Source organism: Elephantulus edwardii, unplaced genomic scaffold (genome assembly GCF_000299155.1).
Source record: "Elephantulus edwardii isolate Elephantulus edwardi_28Jun2011 unplaced genomic scaffold, EleEdw1.0 scaffold00035, whole genome shotgun sequence".
Classification (NCBI taxonomy): domain Eukaryota; kingdom Metazoa; phylum Chordata; class Mammalia; order Macroscelidea; family Macroscelididae; genus Elephantulus; species Elephantulus edwardii.
In genome coordinates this window covers 8,724,151-8,745,472 of record NW_006399785.1, presented here as the reverse complement: position 1 = coordinate 8,745,472, position 21,322 = coordinate 8,724,151, and the positions used below count along the sequence as shown (strand labels likewise).

Below are 21,322 nucleotides of genomic sequence, written 5' to 3'. Positions count from 1 at the left end.
GATCTAGTCTAAGAATAATTGTGCTTTTTAAGATTTACTTTCTCAGAGGCCATTTGTTTTCATGAGATGTAAGCTGGCGCCGGTTACGAGCATTGGCTTTTAGAAGCAGATTGCTGTGGTACATCCAGACAGGTGCTCTCCAGAACTTGGAACTTTGTGGAAAAGGCAGAAAGTTCGAAGCAAGCACGCCGGGTAAGGAACAGGCGGGCATGACGACGGCACAGAACAGTGCCGCGCATGCTTGGTCTTCACTGTCGGCTCCGTGTCTTCCTGTGCTTTCTAGTCCTGGTGCAGGTCTTCTTTTTATTCCTGTCGTGGTTTTTTTTTATAAAGCATTCTTAGGCAGTAGGGAGGAACACAAAATATGCTTTAAGGAAAAGTCTTTAGAAACAACAAGCTAAATCTAATGTGTGCCCCGGCCAGGCCAGAAGCCATGTCCGACAGACTTGACGTGAGCACCACGCCAGAGCTTGCTTCTGGGTGGGAAAACCGACCCAAACCTTCAGTATTCTTCATACCGGTCGACGCAGGCACGCAGCCAGCACCAAAGCGGTGCTTTGCACTCTGAGGATTGAAGAGAAGTAATCCTGCTTTTAAAAGACATTCCTCTCAACTGTAACATAAATGTCTAAAACGCTATAAACGAAAACCAATGGATGGAAAGTCCACGTACTGGGGTTTTTCATTCAAAACTGGTAATTTACAAAAAACCTCAAAGCCAGTGCAAGCTGTGGAGGCACAGATTTGCTGAAGAGTAAACATGCGAATGTGCCATGGCTTCTGTGGCCCACAGACTTGGGAAGTTGACAGGTAGAGGAGAGCGCGCTCAGGTTCTCCTCGAAATGGAAACATGCTGTCGGGTGAGGAACTGTGCTCAGTTTCTATACATATATAACTTCGAGAGAGACACACTTCCAAGAGACACCTTTGCCTTTGACCAATTTGGTTCGAGGTAGTTGGTATCCACCTGCTACACAGCTGTTCATCGGTTAGGCCGTCACCACAAATCTTTACAATACTAGCATTCTAAGTCACATAATGCATTATATATTAAAACTTTGTGCACGGAAATAAAACAGGACAATTATGTATTTAAACTCAGGGCATACAAAACTCACAAAATACCATTAAAAAGAGGAACATCAAAATCCATTTGCACTGCAAAATTCCACAATGGTCTGGTGCAAAACATGATGTAGAAAAAACGTATACAAAAAATAGAATCCAAATTATTAATGCTAATGATTCCATATAGACAAGTCACAGGACTAGAAATATTTCAAGTTCCACTGATAAACGCTTATTGTTCAGCGGAAAGAACAGACATACAAAATGAAGAAAGTGCGAGAAGGTCTGCCCTCTATTTCTCTTCGCTCGGGAGATTTTGGTTAGGAACTGTACAGCTTGCTAGCGATGACGTTGTCAAATTCAGACTCCATTCAACGGGACGGTTAAGGCACATCTTAGTGGGGCTCAAAGGGCAGCTCGTTGCACTCCCATCAGACACATTCAGTTTCTCATCAGTTCTCATTGGTAGCATGCTGGAAAAAAAAGTCGTAAGGCATTTTAGATTTACTTTCCATAGCAGAGGCATCAACTGTCTAAAAGAAAACACAGTCGTTTTACTGTTTGGACCTTCAGAGCACAGTTATCCTGAAAGTAAATGTTTTTTTCCAGTTTCTGAACTGAGTAAAGGGTACAATGGCACGTGCAAGCCAGAGCTTCAGAGGGCTTGCTGGATGCTGACTAGACAAGACTTCCTTGCATTCCAGTAGTAAATGGACAACTCAGAAACACTGGGCTTATGGACGACTCCTGCTTTCCCTTTGTTAGGTAAACGTGCCCTCACTTTGAAAAGATTCAGTCACTCTCGACTCCCAAAACATTTCTACACCATCACCATCACCTCAGTGTGTGCAGCTTTTTTTGTGTGTGTGCAGCTTTTAAATTTCAGAAAAATCTTCAAACCTTTTCTTGCACTAAAGTGAAGTAAGACTCATGTGCACTTGTTCCAGCTTATCAATTTAGATTTAGAAACACTTTGCAGTAGGTGTTGGTTGTAACTCAAGACCTGTCTGTACCTCGGAAAGCACCTTCCTTATTCCCTCAGCCTGGCAGGATTCGACCCTGTCACAGGTCCTTTAATCCACCAGACCCAGCCTGGCAGGATTCGACCCTGTCACAGGTCTTTAATCTACCAGACCCAGGGCCACTTGGATGGTGGAAAATGGAATGAGCATTATTGTGATACTTGGAAACTTACCTCATTTAAATTTTACAACCAAGTACAAGTTGATTAACTTATCCCAATACCTGCTAAAAAATGGGAGATTCAGAGACAAGTACTCGTACCAGGGTCTAGAAGTCAAGCACAGATCTGTTCTCCACGGCCCCGCCACTTCCCTTCATCAACGTGCTTTCTGATGAAATTATTGAAAGTCCCCAGGAGTAAAAGTGCAGCCCTGTCTGGATGGTGAAAAAACCCATTTTGATTGTCCAGTTTGCTAGCCAGTTTATCTGAGGAGCAAATTCACAGGGTATTGTTGCTGGAATCTAATGATCTCTGTATTGAGGCAAACGTTTGTGGCTTGTTCTTGGATTCACTTTGGGCTGGGCAGGTGTCCAGTCATGCTTCCTTCCTAACACGCCCTCTGTTCTGGGTCCGACTACACCTTGCTATGTAAATTCATTTTCCATTCCTTCACGAGGCTTCTGCTCACCCAGAAAGCCTTGCCCGCTACTGATTAGCCAATCCATGCTTCAAGCCTGACCCAGGTCACACAATTGAGGGAACTCAATGAAGTTTTGGTCTTCTAATTCCTGTTTAGTACTCAAACTCCCTGCACTCAACTGAACACTATCCTGGGTTGTCTGCTGTTGGTTCACACATGATAGGATCTGCTAAACGTGTGTTGAGGAAAGCGTGCCAATGGTCTCACCTCTGGAGACAAGTACAGGGTGGAATATACTGTGTCAGCTCAAGGAAGACTGTATGGACAGTAATGCTACTCTGGACTGTCCCACTGTTGAGTCCACTGGGCAGGAAGCTTGTCTTCCTGCATACACAATTGTGTGTCTTAAATATTTGATAGTTAATCCACATCCTCAAATGTGAACTCTGTCCATGAACTGTTTAATAGTTTTCTAGGTAACAGGAGTAGGTGTGTCAGAGACAATAAGATTGGCACAGGATAGAGCATGGTTTAGGGCTGCTGTACATAGGGTTCACATAACAATAACAACAGATACAAGTTTATCTGACACACAACAGATTAGTCTCGTTAGACGAGATTAACCGTATGCTTTCTCTAACTGAAGCCCTCCAACAAATCTTATTTCTACATCAATGATGAAGTAAGGTATTTGGTATTTAAATGAGTTTAGATTTTTCAAGATCCTTCTGGCAGCACCACAACCAACTGACTCATTTGCCATTCAGAAACCGACAACGTGGTGGGCTGTATTTTAACAGCCACCATGTCCTCACTTGGTTCCCAGGCAAACGGGGCCAGTTCCGCTGAAAGGCATGGCTTCGGTTCATACAGATCTTAGGTAGAGTGACACGATGCAAAGATTCCTTATCAAAAATAGCAAATTAATCACTTAGACATCTAAAAAACCCCAAAAACAACCTAAAACCCAAATGTGTTTGATGAAAACCAGTGAATCTAGATTAAGCCGGCCAGCCACAGCTTGGTGTGTAACTTGTGGACAGAGATCCAATAATGCACAACAGTAACAGTTCTATTCATGTTAGAAAGCTCAACTGACTGGGGGCTGGGGGTCGGGCGATTGTTTGCAGTTATGACACTGATGTCCTTGGGGGCTTCACGACTTGGTCCTCAATTTGGAAAGCTCTGACAACACAGTTATTGTTTTTCTTCCTCTATCTTTGTGTTGGCAGTGCGTTTCCTTACCATGTAGATCACAGCAGTTTGTGGTTAATCTTGAGAATGGGAATCCAAGAACACTTGATTGTGAAACCTATACTTGGACCAGGAGGCAGTCTTCAGAATAGAGTAGAAAAACACTGAAAGGAGTGCATCAGGGATGCAACCTGTCTTTTCAATCTATATGCAAAATAGATAATTTTGGAAGCAGGGCTTTATAAGGAGGAATGTGGCATTGGGATTAGAGGAAAACTCATCAACAACCTATGCTATGCAGATGACACAACCTTGCTTGCTGAAACTGAGGAGGATCTGAAGTGCTTGCTGCAAAAGGTCGAGGACTGTAGTCTTCAGTATGAATTGAAGCTCAACATCAAGAAAACAAAGATTCTCACCACCGGGCCAATTGGCAGCACCACAATGGTTGGAGAGGAGATTGAAGTTGTTAACAGTTACAGTTTGCTGGCTCCACAATCAACACTGGACACCAGCACTCAGGAAATCACAAGGTGAATTGCATTAGGTAAATCTGCTGTGAGGAGCCTCTCCAGAGTACTGGGAAGCAACGATGTCAGTCTGAGACTAATGTGCACCTGATCGAGGCCAAGTCTTTGCAATGACTTGCTATGCATTAGAGGATAATGACCAAGGATGGTTGATAGAAGAACTGAAGCCCTTGAGTTGTGGTGCTGAAGAGTCTTGAACATAACATGGACCACCAAGAAAATAGGTCTGTCTTGGAGAGGGTGAAACCAAGTCTCTCTGTGGAGGCTAGGATTTTGAAGCTCCATCTCACATACTTTGGGCATGTGTCCAGGAGAGATTGGTCCTTGGAGAAGGACATCATGCTTGGAAAGGTGGAGGGACAGTTCAGGAGACGAAGACCCTGGATGAGTTGGATTGATACTGTAACTGGGGATTGATGTGTCAGAGTTAGTGGTTCTGGCTTAGGATAGGTCAGTCTCCAGAGCACAGGGTCGCTATGAGTTGCAGGCAACTTGACGGCACATAACAAGTCACTGTGGAGAGTGCGCTGGTGGCCTAGTGGTAAGGAACTGTGCTGCCAACCTGAAGTCACACAGTTTGAATCCACTAGCTGCTCTACGAGAGTAAGAGGGGCAGTCTCCACCCACGTGCTTGACAGCCTCTAAAGACCCGCTAGAGGGTCAGCTGTGGGTGGGTTCCGACCCGATGGCGCACCACCACAAGCCACCATTGTGTATACGATAAAAAACCGAGTGGGTGTACCAACTGCCATGTGGGCACCAGTAAACTACTGATCTACACCGTGCTGTGAATAGAAGTCATCCTGTGGAATTCCATATGACCCAGCTATTCCATGAGAAAATGAGAACTGAGGCACAAATGGAGACTTGTACACCAATGTTCATAACAGCATGATTCACTATCACAAGAACATGGAAACAGCCCAGATGTCCAACCACAATAGGATGGATGAAGAAGTGTGGTGCATTCACACAATGGAATAAATACTATACAGCACGCAGCAGCAATGATTTTGTAAATTATTACCTAACTTGGGAGGGACTGCTGAGTGAACTCACTCAGTCCCACAAGGACAAATAGTGTATAAAACCACCACTGTAGAATGAGTATAAGGATCCAAGGGGGGTGGAGACTGGTGGAACAGAGGGATGAGGATGTGCAGGGGTAAGGGGGATCACGGGGTTGTACAATATGATTTGGGGTGTGTGAGAGAGAAACTGGAAGAATCCTGCCTGAAAAACAATGTATTCTAATTTTGTAAATAAACGAGTATAAATTTAAAAAGTCATTCTATGAGATGCCTTAGCCAGAGATGTTGAAAGTTCAATGCACAAGGGATATTTTTGGTTGGTTTTTTTAAGAGACAGTGGAACTAAGGCACACATAAACTTGTTTCCTGTGTCCTAAAGCCAGATGCTTCTGGAACATTCTAAGAACCTTTATCAAATGCAGTTACTTATTAAAGCAGTTTTCTAGGACTTATTAAAGTGGACACACTTTTCAATTATATCACCAATTAAATCACAGTATTACAAAAATGTGTTTGCTAGAAACTGTAAGAATGCAGCCTCAGCTCGGTGGGAGACTCCTCAACAACCTGTTGTTGCACAGAGGACACGAGCTTGCTTTAGATTGCTGGCAGGGAGGGCGACGTGAAACATTTACTGCAGAAAGAGTAAGGACTTCAATACGGATTACAGCGTCAAGACAGAAATCTTCACCACTGGACTTATAAGCAAGATCATGTTGGGGAAAAAAAGACTGACACTTGTCCAAGGACTTCATCTTACACATCCACAATCAACACTCTTGGTACCAGCAGTGAGGCCATCAGGAGACATATTGCAATGGGAAAGTCCGCCGTCAGGGACCGCTCCAAAGTACGGAGGAACAATGACAACAATTTGGAGACTAAAGTGCGTCTGATTCAGGCCATGGGCTTTTCGTTGATCATCTGCTATATCCAGCACTCGACCATGAGTTGTGGTGTTGGAGAAGAGCACCAAGTCTAGACTGCCGAAGAATAAACAGGTCTCATTGACAGTCTTCTTCTCTTTTATGGACCCTCCACGTTTCCACTTTCCAAGCAATAACCCCACCTAACAATATGCTCAAAGTATGAGACAAATCTTCACCGTCTTTGCCTCCAAGGAGCACTCTGGCTGCGCCTTCTCCAAGACATAATGTTTGTTCTTTTGGCAGCCCGTGGGCTTTTCAGAACTCTTTGGCAACACCAGAGTTCAAAGACATGAATGCTTCTTCTCTCATCCTTACTCTTCCAGATGTTGTGTACATATATGTGTATCTGGTGCCCTAGTGGTAAGAAGCTGCACTGCAATCCTGAAGGGATGCAGTTCGAATCCACCAGCTTCTGTAATGTATATTCAAGGACATCTACCTGGAGAGCTGGTCCCTAGGAGTGGAATAGCAGGGTCAAAGGCAACATGCTTTGAAACGTTTTAATTACCAACATATCCTCCGTAGAGTGTACTCATCTATTCTTTGACCAAGAATGATGGGATTTTTTTTTTCTTCACAATTTTACCCATTGAATAAAACAGTGGGATCACAGAAAATTAGGTAGATTATCAAGTAGAACGCCATCATTTTAATCTCAATTTATTTTGTGAAGAGCATTTACATGTTTCAGAAGCCATTTTTATTTCCTGTTGTGTCTTTTGCTGGTGGGGTGGATATGTCTTTTCCTTAGTGATATGTTGTTAAAAACAATTACACCTTAATTTTGACACTCCTCCTTCCTCTCTGTATTGTATTAGGGCGATTTTTGTTACCACAAATGGAATCCATTCTAAACTTTACATAGTCAAAATATCAGTCTATATTTCATGGTTTCTCTGTTTTCTATCACGGGGGCTCCACAGAGGCGAGGATGAGGAAACTTCATCTCACATACTTGGGGTGTGTTGTTGGGAGAGGTCAGTCGTTGGAAAAAGACAACGTGCTTGGAAAGGTGACGGTCAGTGAGGCAAAGACCATCATCGAGGTGGGCTGACTCGGGGGCTGCAGCCGTGGGCTCAGCAGATCAGAGGTGGGAAGGATGGTGCAGGAGAGGACGGGGTTCGGGTCAGCTCATAGGGTGGCTATGAGCCAACAAGTCATCATCACAAAGTCAAAATGTGCCCAAAGGGCTTCTATCTGTAACAGAAGTTGTAACAAAACTCTAGAGAGGAGAGATGCGCTAAGATACCTGGGCTCCAATTCTGACAGTATTAACCAGTCTTACAACCTTAGACAAGCAACTCTAGCACCTCATCCGTACTTATCTATAATAGTTATCTCCCTGCTTTCCTCCTTCAGAGGATATGTGAGCAAATAATATTTAAAATCTCTAAGGAGCAATCTATACACAGAGCTGTGTGGTATTGACGTAGGACCCCCAGTGGTGCAGGGGTTAATGAAAAGGTCAGCAGTTCAGCCCCACCAGCCATCCCATGTGAAAAATACACTGCTGCTGGCTCCCGTTGAGGTGTGGGGGTGGCTTCTGGCTGTTAATGCCTATCTCGGTGACAGTATTCAGGGAGAGGTGCGGTACTGAGAACAGAGCCTCCCTTTCTGTCAAACAGCATCCTAAGTGGTAGAGGAAGGCCGAGCCCCAGGAAGGCAGGCTTGTAGCATCATCCAGGGGGTTTTCAGTAATTTAGCAGCTTCATAGCTTGGTCCTCCCGTGCGCAGCTCCAGAGGCTTCTTCATGCCAAGCGGCTGCACTGCCAACCCAGCGGCTGCCCCGTGGGAGGAAGGTGGGCAGCTCCTGCCGTGCGACCCACTCACTGCCTGTGAAAACCCGCTGGCAGCTTGGCTGGGAGTCTGTTCCAACAGGCACAGGGTGACATCCTTGTGTGCGTGTGAACATCTGGAATACTGAAGAACAGAAGCCTCCTAACTGTGGTTCTGGAAAAGAACGTGGAATAGACCATGGACGGATGGAGTAATCAGCACATCGGCCTTGGAAGGAGTGGAGCCACAAGGCTCCATCGAAGCAGGGGTGCTGAGAATTCATCTCCCATGCTGTGTCAGGACAGACCAGTCGTGCAGGCTGGTCCTCAAGGACACTGATGACCACGGTGGGGATGGCCAGGCCAGGCCATGTCTCCTCGTGTTGCTGCAGGATCTCGAGTCACAGTCAACTTGATGGTGCCAGGGAGGCTGCCCACCTGCATGCCCAGGATGCCCGTGGAGAGGTGGGCATTGGGAAGGCGTCAATGAGGACATCTCGTGAGGGGCACAGAAATTCACTCTTCCCCCCGCCCCCACTCAGAACCAAAGTGTCAACACTCGCTGGGTGAACTGCTGAAGACGAAAAAGAATACCATCATTGTAGAGAAAGTCACACTTTCATTGGTGACTTAATGATTATTGGGATTCTTAATTTTAAACAGTATTTCAAAACTAGTTCTTTTACACTTACTTTCCTTGACCAGAGAGGATTTGGTTCGATGGCTCTGTTTTGCCATCTGGTAAGCTCTCTTATCTGTGAACCTTGTTGCAGAAAACTGTGAATTTTGGCATAATACAGACAGATGTGAAAATAGGTCCTGGGCTGAGCTTCTTAGATTTCTCTAAGTCCCAATAATTATCCGCTAGTGTTCAAAGTAGTTAACTGAAGTTCACACAACACAAAAAGTGGTACTTTGGGGGCCACGTCTTATGACTCAGTAAACCAAGCTGTCTAGTTGCTTCTGACCTTACTGGCCACCTTCACTGGTAACCCTTCATTGGTTTTCGGAGGCTCCATATCTTAACTGGAGATGCCTCAGCTTCCTCCTGCAGTGTGCTTCGAACCTGGTCCCCCTGAACCATGAGAGCTCCTTTCCTGTAGGGGGCGTGGAATCAGGCAGTATCGGCGTACTTGGGGATGGTGAGTTGAGGGAGACTCGATGACACCCATCAGAGGTAGCAGAATCCATCTGTGCGTTTGATAATCATGACTCCGTCTTCACAGTAACCCCCATCCATTTCTCCACATACATGTATATGAAGGGAATGGAAAAGTGGTGCACAGATTTTATGGACAAAGCTCTCCTTGTGGGCTGGGAGCCATGGGCCCTAGGGGAGAGAGCTGCACAGCAGGAATTTCCAAATCACAGCATTTATTTAAAGCAGCACCGAATGCACATCTCCTTCAGCTAAAGAAACAACAACATGGCACAGCTGTGCTCTTGAACTCCTGGAAGAGTTTTAGGAAACTCAGGTTCATCTTTTCAAATGGAGAAAGAAGTCAGCAGCTTGTGCAGATGAACTAGCTGGTGGTGTGACTAAAACTTCATTGCTGTCGGGCTGGAGTCTACCCACAGCCAACCCTCCAAGTGGTTCCCAAGGCTGTACGTCAAACAGGAAGACGAGGCCTATTTTCTCCTGAGTTTCAAGTGCCAGCGGCTGCTGTCTTGAAGTTTGCATGGCAACTCCCTGGGGACTGGTTAGGTGCTACCTAGTGAAGTAGGACTCACAGTGATCGAATGAACAACAGATTGGGACCTTGTCCTATCCTGTGCCATCTTACAATCTCTGATACTCTACAGCCCATTGCTGGGTCAACCAGTGAGGATCTTCCTCTCCTTCACTGTCCCTCCACCTATCCAAGTACGATGTCCTTTTCCAAGGAATAGGTTTTCCTAGCAACATGCTCAAAGTATGTGAGACAAAGCTCTATCATCTTTGCCTCCAAAGAGCACTCTGGTTGCACTCTCTCCAAGACTTATCTGTTTATTCTTTTGGTAGTCCATGGCATATTCAGTACTCGTCTAACACCGTAGTTCAAAGGTTTCAATTTTTCTCTCATCCTTATTCACTGTCTAGCTTTCAGATGCACAGCAGGTGATTGAAAAGACCTTAATCCTCCAACTCACATCATTGCTCCTCAACAATATAGAGACTTTTTCACTGCAGACTTCCCCAGTGTGATGTGTCTCTTCATTGCCTGACTGCTTGTACCAAGAGTATTAACTGTCAATTCAAGAAAGAGGAAGTTGTTGACAGTTTCAATTAAAAAAGAATGCAGGGGAAGGAAGGAGAAATAAATGATCAAAGCTTTGAGTGATAAAAGGAGTAACTCAGATCTAGGATTAACAGAGAGACTGGCTGACTTGAGGAGACTGGGGGGATGAGGAGAAAATGTGAGATGGGTCTTTATGAAGAATCCAGTAAACTTAAAAGGAGGTGTTGTGCAGCCTAAGTTCTGAGTTCAAATCCCACATCTGATCAACTGAAAGCAAAACCCCTAGAAATGAAGATCATGAAAGCGCTCACCTATTTATAAGGGGTGATTATGAAATGAGCTGACTAGTTAACACACCTGGCATTAGGATGATGTATAAAATGCTTGGCCTGCTAACACTCTATAAGCGAGTGACTTAATACTGTCGTTGTTGTACACCATCGAGTACAAACCTACACACAGCTGACCCTCCGGCAGGTTTTCAGAGGCAGTTAATCATTTGAGAGACTGCTCATCCTTTTCCCGCATAGTGGCTGGTGGCCTAGAACCGTGTGCCTTTGGGATTACAGTGCAGCTTCTTGCCACTAGACCACCAGGGTAGTCCCAATAATAATAAAAAAATAATAAAAAAAATCATATGACCCAGCTATTCCACTGCTAGGAATATACCCTGAGGAAAATAGAGCTGAGACTCCAACCAAGATTTGAACATTGGTGTTCATAGCAGTGCTATTAACCATTGCAAGAACATGGAAACAGCCCAAATGACCATCAAAAAAATAGATTGAGAAAGTGTGATACATTCACACGATTGAGTATTATGCAGCAATCAGGAGCAATGCTTTTGAAGAATACTATATATAACATGGGAGACTGGAGAGAGTTATGCTGAAATAACTATCTCATCTCCTAAGGGCAAATACTGCATAGGACCATTATGGTAAAAACAGGAATTACCGTAGAATGCATACAAAAGTCCCAAGGGGGAAGGGGAAAAAGGAAGGGGGCTGAGGGAGAAGGGGGGAAATCTTGAGGACACAGAGTTATGTGTGCAGAGTGAGCAATTGAAGAAATTAATCCGGTAGGAACCTGAAAAGGGCAATGATGGGTGTGGATTAATGGTGATTAATTTTATAAAACACAACGTATGGAACGATGCTATGAAACACAAGATGAATAGAGAAACACATTAATGGATGCACATTGAAGCACAATGTATACAAACAAAACACACTGACAAGAATTTTAAATGCAAACCAATATAAAATAAAAAGAATTTTTTAAAATTAAAAAATCAGAAGGTGCCTGTGTTTTTCCAGTGGTACTAAGTGGGATAACGTCACAGCTATCTGTATGATGCGTTTTTGCAATGTTGTTCCAACATTTTTTGCACATAATAATCCAGTGGTTTATTTTGTTTGTGTGTGTGTGTGTGTACACCATCAGATCAGATCTGACTGGTACTAGAGGAGATTGTCCCTCCTTCTCCAGCAGAGCATCTGGTGGATTCGAACTGCAGACCTCTGGGATTGCAGTGTAGCTTCTTGCCACTAGGCCATCAGAACTCCCTCAGTGGTTTAACTTTTAATCTCTGGGCTAAAGGGGGTTAAATATCAGATCTATTAGAGCTGACTAGGCATGTTTTGTTACTGTGACCAGGAGTTCTAAAACTTGAGTACATTTTTTACCTCCCATTTGGCAAATACTGTAAAAGATGGTTTGGTTGACTATTTTTTTGAAAGGGTTTATCTCAATTGTAAAATGACCCTTTGATAGGATAGTGATGAATGTAAAGAATCTGGTAGATTGTTAAGAGGTGGATTTGTCAGCCATTCCCTCTGATGGCTTTGATCCTCCACTGTTACCATTTGAGGAAGCCCACTCTCCATTTCCTTACCTTCTTATTCTTGAACCTATTCCCGTTTGGACTCTTACTTGGATCCACAATTAACACCCTTGGTGCAGCAGTCAGGAAATCAGGAGGTGTACTGCACTAGGAAAGTCTGCAGTTAGGGACTTTTCCAAATTATTGAGGAGTAATGATGTCAATTTGAAGACTTTGGCATATCTGATTCAAGCCATGGTCTCTCTGATCACTTGCTATGCATCTGAGAGCAATGAATAAGGATGACAGAAGAATAGACGCCTTTGAGCTGTGGTGTTGGAGAAGCATACTGAACATCTCAGGGACTGCCAGAAAAGGGGCGGGGGGAGTTTTGGAAAAAGCACAGCCAGAAGGCTTTTTGGAGCCAAAAATGTTGAAACTTCACCTCACATACTTTGGGCGTTTTGCTAGGAGGGGCTATTCCTTGGAGAGGGTCATGATGCTTAGAAAGGCAGAGGGTCGGTGAAGGAAAGGAAGACCTTTGACCAAGTGGATTGATGTGATAACTGCTGAAATGGGCTTTAATGTGTCATGAAGTGTGAGGATAGCCCAGGACAGGAGAGGGTTCAGATCTGTTCACATGGTCACTATGAGTTGCATTCAACTCAATAGCTCCTAACAACAACAACAATTCCAATTTGGACTCTAGTCTTCTCACTCCATAAATATATTTGATGTTCAGTGACTTCACAATGACAAATTTAATAAGTGACCATTCTTTCTAAATTTTCTTGTCCTCTTAGGAACATTCAACTCTGATCTAGCCCTCCTATTTTGTAACTCAACTTCTTAGCCTTTGAAACAAAACAGTTTTTGCTTTCCTTCTCTCTTTCTCTGTCACTTCAATTAATAAAGGTGATGTATTGGCAGATCATCTTACTCTACCTGGCAGTAAATGTTAAGAGTTTCTCAAGGCTGAGTTACAGGTCTTCTTTTCTTCTTATTCTACGTTTTGTTTTTTTAGGACTTTTTATTCAGTGTGATTCATCAATGATATCAAAGACAACTTTTACCACATCTGACATGCTATTTTTCCTTAGAAGATTTTCCTGAATATTAAACTTAAAAGTAGCCCTGTCTATAAACTTATTTCATTAACACAGAATTGAAAACTGCTTCATGTCTTCTATTTATTGTTTCTATCTCCCACTCAGACACTGGAGTAGATTCTTGTTGGGCTTGTTCCACACTTCCCTTCCAGTACTGGAATCATATCCACCACAAAGTAGAAATTGGGTAAATGTTTGTGTAAAGAGTGACTATGGTATTGCTGCTTCTGACTATGAAGGAACCACAGGAACCAGGTTAATAACATATATGAAATGATACATGTAGGAAAGAGAAGGCAGGAGGGAGGGAGGGAGGGGGAAGAAAGAAGAGTGGAAGGGAGGAACTGAAGGGAACGAGAGGGAGGAGACACAGGTGGGGAAAAGGCGCTAAGGATGGAGGGAAGGACAGTGGAGAGGTAGCTTTTAATGTCTGGGTGACAGGAAGAGCATCAATGGTCAAAAGAAGGGAAACACAAGTGAGCCCTACAAACTGACCACGCTTTCTCTGGTTACCAGTTTCAAGTCTGTAACACAGGGAGGGAATTCCAGAGCTTGAAGTTTTCCCTGAGGAGACAAGAGTTTAGAATTTAGAAAGATTAAGAGGACTGCAATTTGTGGGGCAAACTGAGGGAGAGTTAAGAGCTTCTCAGTGAGCTTGAGAGAAAGAGGGAGAACAAATTCAAGAGATCTACTGAAGGTTCCCCTTGAGTCTGCAGATGCAGCATTGTGGTGGATTTTTTTTTTTAATTATTTTTTTGGGTGTGTATCGTCAAATCAGTCCTGACTGGTACAGGAGATTGCCCCTCCTTCTCCAGCAGAGCATCTGGTGGCTTCGAACCGCATACCTCTGGGACTTCAGTGCAGCTTCTTGCCACTAGGACACCAGAGCTCCCGTGGTTTTTTTTTTTTTTAGAGTCTGGGGAGATATTAAAAATAAGCTGAAGATAAATACAGCTTATATTTAATATCTCCCCAGACTGTGACCACAGGAAAAGACTAGAAGATAATTTGTGAGCATCATATTCAATTGGACGTATTTTGTTTCTACCAGCCAACATGAAAAAGACATGGAACTGTTTGGAGAGCCTTCAGAAGTGTACTGGTTATCACTTTCCTTAGTGGTATCAGATGAGCCGTAGAGATGTTTTGTCAACTGTGGCCTTATTACCATTTTGGGCTGGATAATTCTTTGCTGTAGAAGGCTATGTATGCACTGTAGAATGTTCAACAGAAACGCTGGACTCTACCCACAAGGAATTCTCATAGTAGTCATCAGTTGTTACAACCAGAAACATTTCCTGATACTTCCATGTAGCCTTGGGAGGGTGAGGAGGTAAAATTATCCCTGGCTGAGAATCACGATCTTAGACTAAAGCCCTGCTGTTAGTGTTGTTCATTGCCATCAAGACAGAAGCAAGTCATAGCTGACCCTCCAGCAGGTTTTCACAGGCTGTGAATTTCACAGCAGAAGTTGCTCATCTTTCTCCCACAGAGCAGCTAATGGATTCAAATGGCTTGCATTTTGGATTGGAACAACTCCTTACCAGAGTTCCCCTAGACGGAAGGCGAAGGTGGTTGTTGTCGTCATGTGCCATCTAGTTGCTTGTGACTCATAGCGACCCTATGTACAACAGCCCTAAACTCTGCTCTGTCCTGTGCCAATCGCACTGTCTCCAATATACCCATCCTGATTACCCCAGTCACTGAACTGTCTCCAATACACCCATCCCAATTGCCTTAGTCACTGAATCAATCCACCTCATAGAGGGCCTACCCCTCCTGCGCCTGCCCTCCAACCTCGCAAGCATGATGTTCCTCTCTAAGGACAGATCCCTCCCGACAACATGTCCAAAGTATGTTAGACAGAGCCTCAGAATCCTTGCCTCCAAGGAGCAGCCTGGTTTAACCCTCTCTAGGTTGAATCTGTTTGTTTTCTTGGCAGTCCATGGTACACTTAATACTCTTCTCCAGCACCACAGCTCAAAGGCATCAATTCTCCTTCTGTCCTCCCTAGTCACTGTCCAGCTTTCTGATGCATAACAAGTGATTGCGAAGACCATGGCCTGTATCAGACTACACCTTAGTCTCCAGAGAGACACCATTGCTCTTCAGTACTTTGGAGAGGTCCCTAACAGCAGACTTTCCCATGGCAATGTGCCTTTTAATTTCCTGGCTGCTGGTGCCAAGAGTGTTGACTGTGGAGCTAAGCAAACTAAAGCTGTCAACAATCTCAATCTCTTCACCCTCCATCCTGATGGATTGGTCCGTAAGGCGAAGGTATGCCTAATAAAAGCAAGTTAAATATTTCCGAGTAATTTAACTGTCTTCCAGCACAAAGCCTCCTAATATTGAAGACATAAACAATACCACCACCACACAGATGACAGCACGCAAACACGTCTGGAATTCAGTCCAAAATGACAAGGCATGTAAAAACCACAAAACCATGATACACAATGAAGACAAAATGACAGGAAATAGACAATTAACATTGATGACAGAATTGAGAGACCAGGCTGCTAAAACAAGTCTTTTATGTAAACTTTGTATGTCCCAGAAGTTGAGGAAAGGTGATGGGCTTGATGATGAGAAATACAGTAGATATACTCATTGCTGTGAAGGTGGATCTGACACACAGCTGACCGCCAGCCAGTTTCTGGGCTGTAAATCCAGTGGGAGGGGATGGGTATCTTTCTCCCATGAGTCACAGCCATTGAATCAGCCCAGCAACTCTTTATGAACTATGCTATCAGAGAACCCTGATAAATATGCAGAAGTCCTAATTTGTGGTGGTAAAAATACAATTTATGAAAATAAAAATGTGCTGGATGGGATGAACAGCAGATTAGATATTGTCAAGAAAAAAACATGGAGAATTTAAAACACAGAAATAGTAATACCCAAGTGAAACCATATCCAAAATGGAACAAAGAAAAAAAAATGTGACCCATGAGGCAAAAGGCATGTAAATGGTATCCAAGAAGACAGAAATGTATTTTTTGAATAAATAATGACTAAAAAAAGCCAAACCACCTAAATAGGATGAAACTGAAATCCTGACACACTCCAAACATTAAGAAGATGAAGGGACTTTGTAAAGGTCTATTTTTTATTAAACTGCTGAAAACTGTCAGCACAAAAAAATATCTTAAAAGTAGACAAAGGAAAAAAGACATAGCACATATAAAGGAACAATGGTATGAATGACACCAGATTTTTCATCAGAATGTATGGAAGCTAGGACACAGTTGAGTCACATCATTAAGAGAAAAAAAATGGCCAAATTTTAATTCAGTAGAAAAATGTGTATAATATGCAAAAATAAGTTTTAAGAAAAGGTGAAATAAAGTCAGATGTACAAGGACAAGGCTGAGTTAATCAGCAGACACATACAACAAGAAACACTAAGTGATTTAAGCAGAAGGATGACAGATACTAGATGGAAATTTGGATCTGTACAACAGAAAAATACTAGAAACAATAAATTTGAGAGAGGAAAAAACACATTTTCTTATGTTAAAAATATCTTTGAGGGAGCTCTGGTGGCCTAGTGGCAAGAAGCTTCACTGCAATCCCAGAGGTACACAGTTTAAATCCACCAGATGCTCTGCTGGAGAAGGAGGGGCAATCTCCTCCTGTACCAGTCAGATCCGATTTGACGGTACACACACACACACACACACACACACACACACACACACGCACATAAAATTAAAAAAAAAATCCTCGAATTGGCTCTTTAAAGCAAAAATAACAACATTGTATTTTGGAGTTTACAACACATACAAGCAGATGCATAATATGAACAACATACAGGATAGGAAGATACATGTAAGTAATATACTAAGGTTTTGAACTTACATACAAGTAGTATTTATTTTGTTGTTGTTAGGTGCTATCGAGTATGACTCACAGTGACCCTATCAAAGAAAGGTTTGAACCCTGCCCTATCTTGTACCATATTCATCATCTCTGCCACACTTTAGTATAATATTTAAGGTAGACTTTGAGGCTAGGATTTTGAAGTTCTGTCTCACATACTTTGTGCATGTGGCCAGGAGAGACCAGTCCTTGGAGAAGGACATCATGCTCAGAAGAGTGGAGGGACAGCACAGGAGCAGGCGACCCTGGATGAGATGGATTGATACAGTAACTGGGGCAATGTAGATGTGTTCCAATTAGTGAGACTGGCTCAGGACAGGGCAGGGTTCAGAGAAGCTGTACATAGAGTTGCCATGGGTTGCAGGAGACTCAATAGCACATAATAACCACAATGGTGAATTGTGTGTAGGTAAATTAGTGATGTATAATGTGTAGGGTTACAATCACTTTTTTAACAAGTCAACTAAACAAAACACTGAAGAAATAACAAAAAAAAGTCAACTAAGATGTCAAACACAGTAAAAAAAGAAAAAAATCAATAGACTCAACAGAAGTCAGGAAAAGAAGCAAAATGCACAAAGAACTGAATGACCAAATTGAAAAACTTGGTTGATATAAGCCAAGACATCATCACTAATCACATTATATGTAAAGATCTGACATTGTTATATTGGATAGAAAAACAAGGTTCAGCTATTTCAGCCATGTTAAACACAGAGACACAAACAGATTAAAATAAAAATATGGGAAAAGAAATGCCAGTATCAGTGAAAAATAAGTTTGGAATGAGTATTGTAAAATCAGTCAAAATACATTTCAAAGAAAGTAATGTCTTAAAGGATAAAGAGGCTCTTTTTATAATGATAAATGGGTCAATTCATCAAGAATACATAACAACTCTAAGTACATATGTGCACACAGAGCAAAATTTGACAGCACTAAAAAGAGAAATAGGAAAAACTGGATTTTGATAACCTCTGAACAACTTGTCAGAGTAAGTAGACAAGGACAATAAAGAGCTTCAACAGCCGTATCAATCAACCTGCCTGACATTTATACAACACTCCATTGAAGGTAGTAGTGTCTACATTGTTTTAAAGTACCCAGGGAACATACAGGAAGAGATCTGGGCAGATTGTAGGTCACATGTCTCAGTAAAATAGGAGAACTGAAATCACAGTTTCTTTTCTTTTTGCCTTGCTGTGTGCCGTCGAATGAGATTGGACTGGCACTGGAGGAGAGAGATTTCCCCACCTTTTCCAGCAGAGCCTCTGGGGGGTTCGAACCACGTGCCTTCAGGATTGCAGTGCAGCTTCTTCCCCATAGTTTATTTTTTAGCCACACTTAGAAATCAGCAACAATGTTATATAGAAAAATTCCTCAAATACTTGGAAAGTAAACAACATACATCTAAATAACACAAGGACTGAACAAAACATCGTCAGAGACATTTGAAAACATGTGAACTTGCTTAAATGGAAAAAAACACAACCCAAGCAAACAACCAAAGCACAAAACAACAAACCAAAATACCTCACGGAATTAATAGGATGTAATTAAAATAGATTGTCCACAGCTTCAGTTTGCTCGGCTCCATAGCCAACACTCTTGGCACCAGCAGCCAGGAAATAAAAAAATGTATTGCCATGGGAAAGTCTGCTGTTAGGGACCTCTCTAAAGTACTCAAGAGCAACGGTGTCTCTTTGGAGACGAAGGTGCACCTGATACAGGCCATGGTCTTTGCAATCGCTTGTTATGCATCAGAGTTGGACAATGACTAGGGAGGACAGAAGGAGAATTGACGCCTTTGAGCTGTGGTGCTGGAGAAGAGTATTGAATGTACCATGGACTGCCAAGAAAACAAACAGATTCATCCTGGAGAGGGTGAAACCAGGCTGCTCCTTGGAGGCAAGGATTCTGGGGCTTCGTCTGACATACTTTGGACATGTTGTAAGGAGAGACAGGTCCTTGGAGAAGGACATCATGGTGGGTAGAGTAGAGGGACAGCGCAGGAGGGGAAGACCCTCTATGAGGTGGATTGATTCAGTGACTGGGGTACTAGGGATGGATGTGTCAGAGACAGTGCGATCGGCACAGGATAGAGCAGGGTTTAGGGCTATTGTACATAGAGTTGCTATGAGTCGCAAATGACTCGACGGCACATAACAACAAACAACAATTAAAATAGTGCTTAGATAGAAATTTATCCTGCCCCCCCCCCCAGCCCCGAACTGTATTGTCAACACAGAGACGCTGTTTCAATCTGCCAGCTGCTCAGTGGGAGAAGGGTGGACAGTCAACTCCCGTGTGGCTGTCTCTAAAGACCCACCGGGGGGGTCAGCTATGAGTAGGTCCCCACGTGACGGTACACAATAGTGGCAACATGCATGTTTATGAGGGAGCTCTGCTTCATGGTAAGGAGCCGTGTGACCAACCCAAAGGCATGTGATTTCAATCTACCAGCTACTCCGTGGGAGAAAGACAGGCCATCTCCTCTCACGCTGTTTACTGCCTCTGAAAACTTGCTGGGGGAGGTCAGCGAGGGTCAGTTTTGACCTGGTGGTACCAACAACAGAACCAACATGCTTGTATTAGGGAGCGTAGGTGGCTTAGTGGTAAGGAGGTGTGCTGTTAATCTGAATGCACAAGTGGGTTCAAATCCGCCAGCTCCTCCATGGGAGAAAGATGGGCAATCTCCTCCCGTTTGATTTACTGCCTCTGAAAACCCACTGCAAGGTCAACTCTGAGTTGGTTCCAACTTGATGATACATAACAACATGTGATGCTGCCAATCTGATCCCTGTGCCGCCCACCAGGGGAAGTCCATGTGGAAAACCACCATTTGTGATGTTGGTTTGTGGGTTTTATAAAAGGTATTTGCATTGAATAAAAATGGACAAACTCTAATCATACCATTTCTAGCCTCCTTTCTGTCAGTACTTCTTGACCACCATTCCTTTTTCAGTTTTGTACACTATGAACAACATGGTGTCAGGATTGGAGGAAGACACTTCAACGACGTGCATTAAGCAGATAACACAACCTGGCCTGCTGAGTCTGAGGAGGACTTGAAGTGCTTGCTGCAGAAGGTCAAAGACTACTGCCTTCAATAGGGAGTACATTTCAACATCAAGAAGACAAGGATCCTCACCACTGGTACAATAATAGGTGACACCTTGATTGATGGAGAAAAGACTGAATCTGTCAATGATTTAATCTAATTTGGATCCACAGTCAACACCCTTGCTACCAGCAGTCAAGGAGATCAAGAGACACACAGCATTGGAAATGCTCTCCAAATGACTAAGGAGCAATGTTATCAGTTTGAAGACCAAGGTGTGCCTGAATCAGGCCACGGTCTTTCCCACTCACTTAGTACGCAGCTGAGAGCTGGACAGTGAATAAGGATGACAGAAGGAGAACTGATGCCTTTGAGCTGCGATGTTGACGAAGAGGACTGAATGTCCCATGGACTGCTAAAAGAACAGACAGATACATCTCAGAGAAAGTACAGCCAGAGTGCTCCTTGGAGGCAAGGGGGACAAAGCTTCATCTCTCATACTTTGGGCATGTGGCTAGGAAAGGGTATTCCTTGGAGAGGGACATCATGCTTGGAAAGATGGTCAGCAAAAGAGAGGAAGACCCTCAACCAGGACAGACACAGTGACTGCAGCAATCAGAGATGAGGAGGATGGCACAGGACAGGACAGAGTTCAGGTCTGTGGTTCAGAGGGTCGCTAGGAGTCATACTCACCAGCACCTAATAATAATAACAACAAGCTCATCACCTGTAGCAGTCTGCTCTCTCTACCACTGGTTTCAGGATGTGGTGAGAGCACAGCAGCTAGTGGGCCTGATCCCACACCCACTGAAGCAACTGGACAGCCAACGCTGCTCTGGAGCCTAGAAAACCCTACTTTATTTTTCCTTTCTTATAATATTAATTTTCCTCCACTGTTATATATTTTCTTCTCCTCACCCCCTCTTACCACCCCATAATGTACCGTTTGTTTGAGATTGTAATAATACATATAATGCTTAATCATATATTCCTTTCTGACAGTTCTCCGCCTCATAAAATCTAGTGTTTATCTTCCCTATTCTCTCCTCAGGACCCCCATGTCTGTCCTATTTTATAAGAGCAGTGTTACTGAGT

General features: G+C 43.3%; 1 protein-coding gene across 1 annotated transcript in view; it reads right to left on the bottom strand.

Annotated features, from left to right (window-relative positions):
- Positions 1-1,360: 1,360 nt before the first annotated feature.
- LCORL (ligand dependent nuclear receptor corepressor-like) overlaps positions 1,361-21,322 on the bottom strand; it is a 238,735-nt gene continuing 218,773 nt past the window's right edge. The window contains exon 7 of the mRNA XM_006884514.1: positions 1,361-1,541. Coding sequence (XP_006884576.1) covers positions 1,361-1,541 — 181 coding nt within the window. The remainder of the gene's footprint in view (positions 1,542-21,322) is intronic.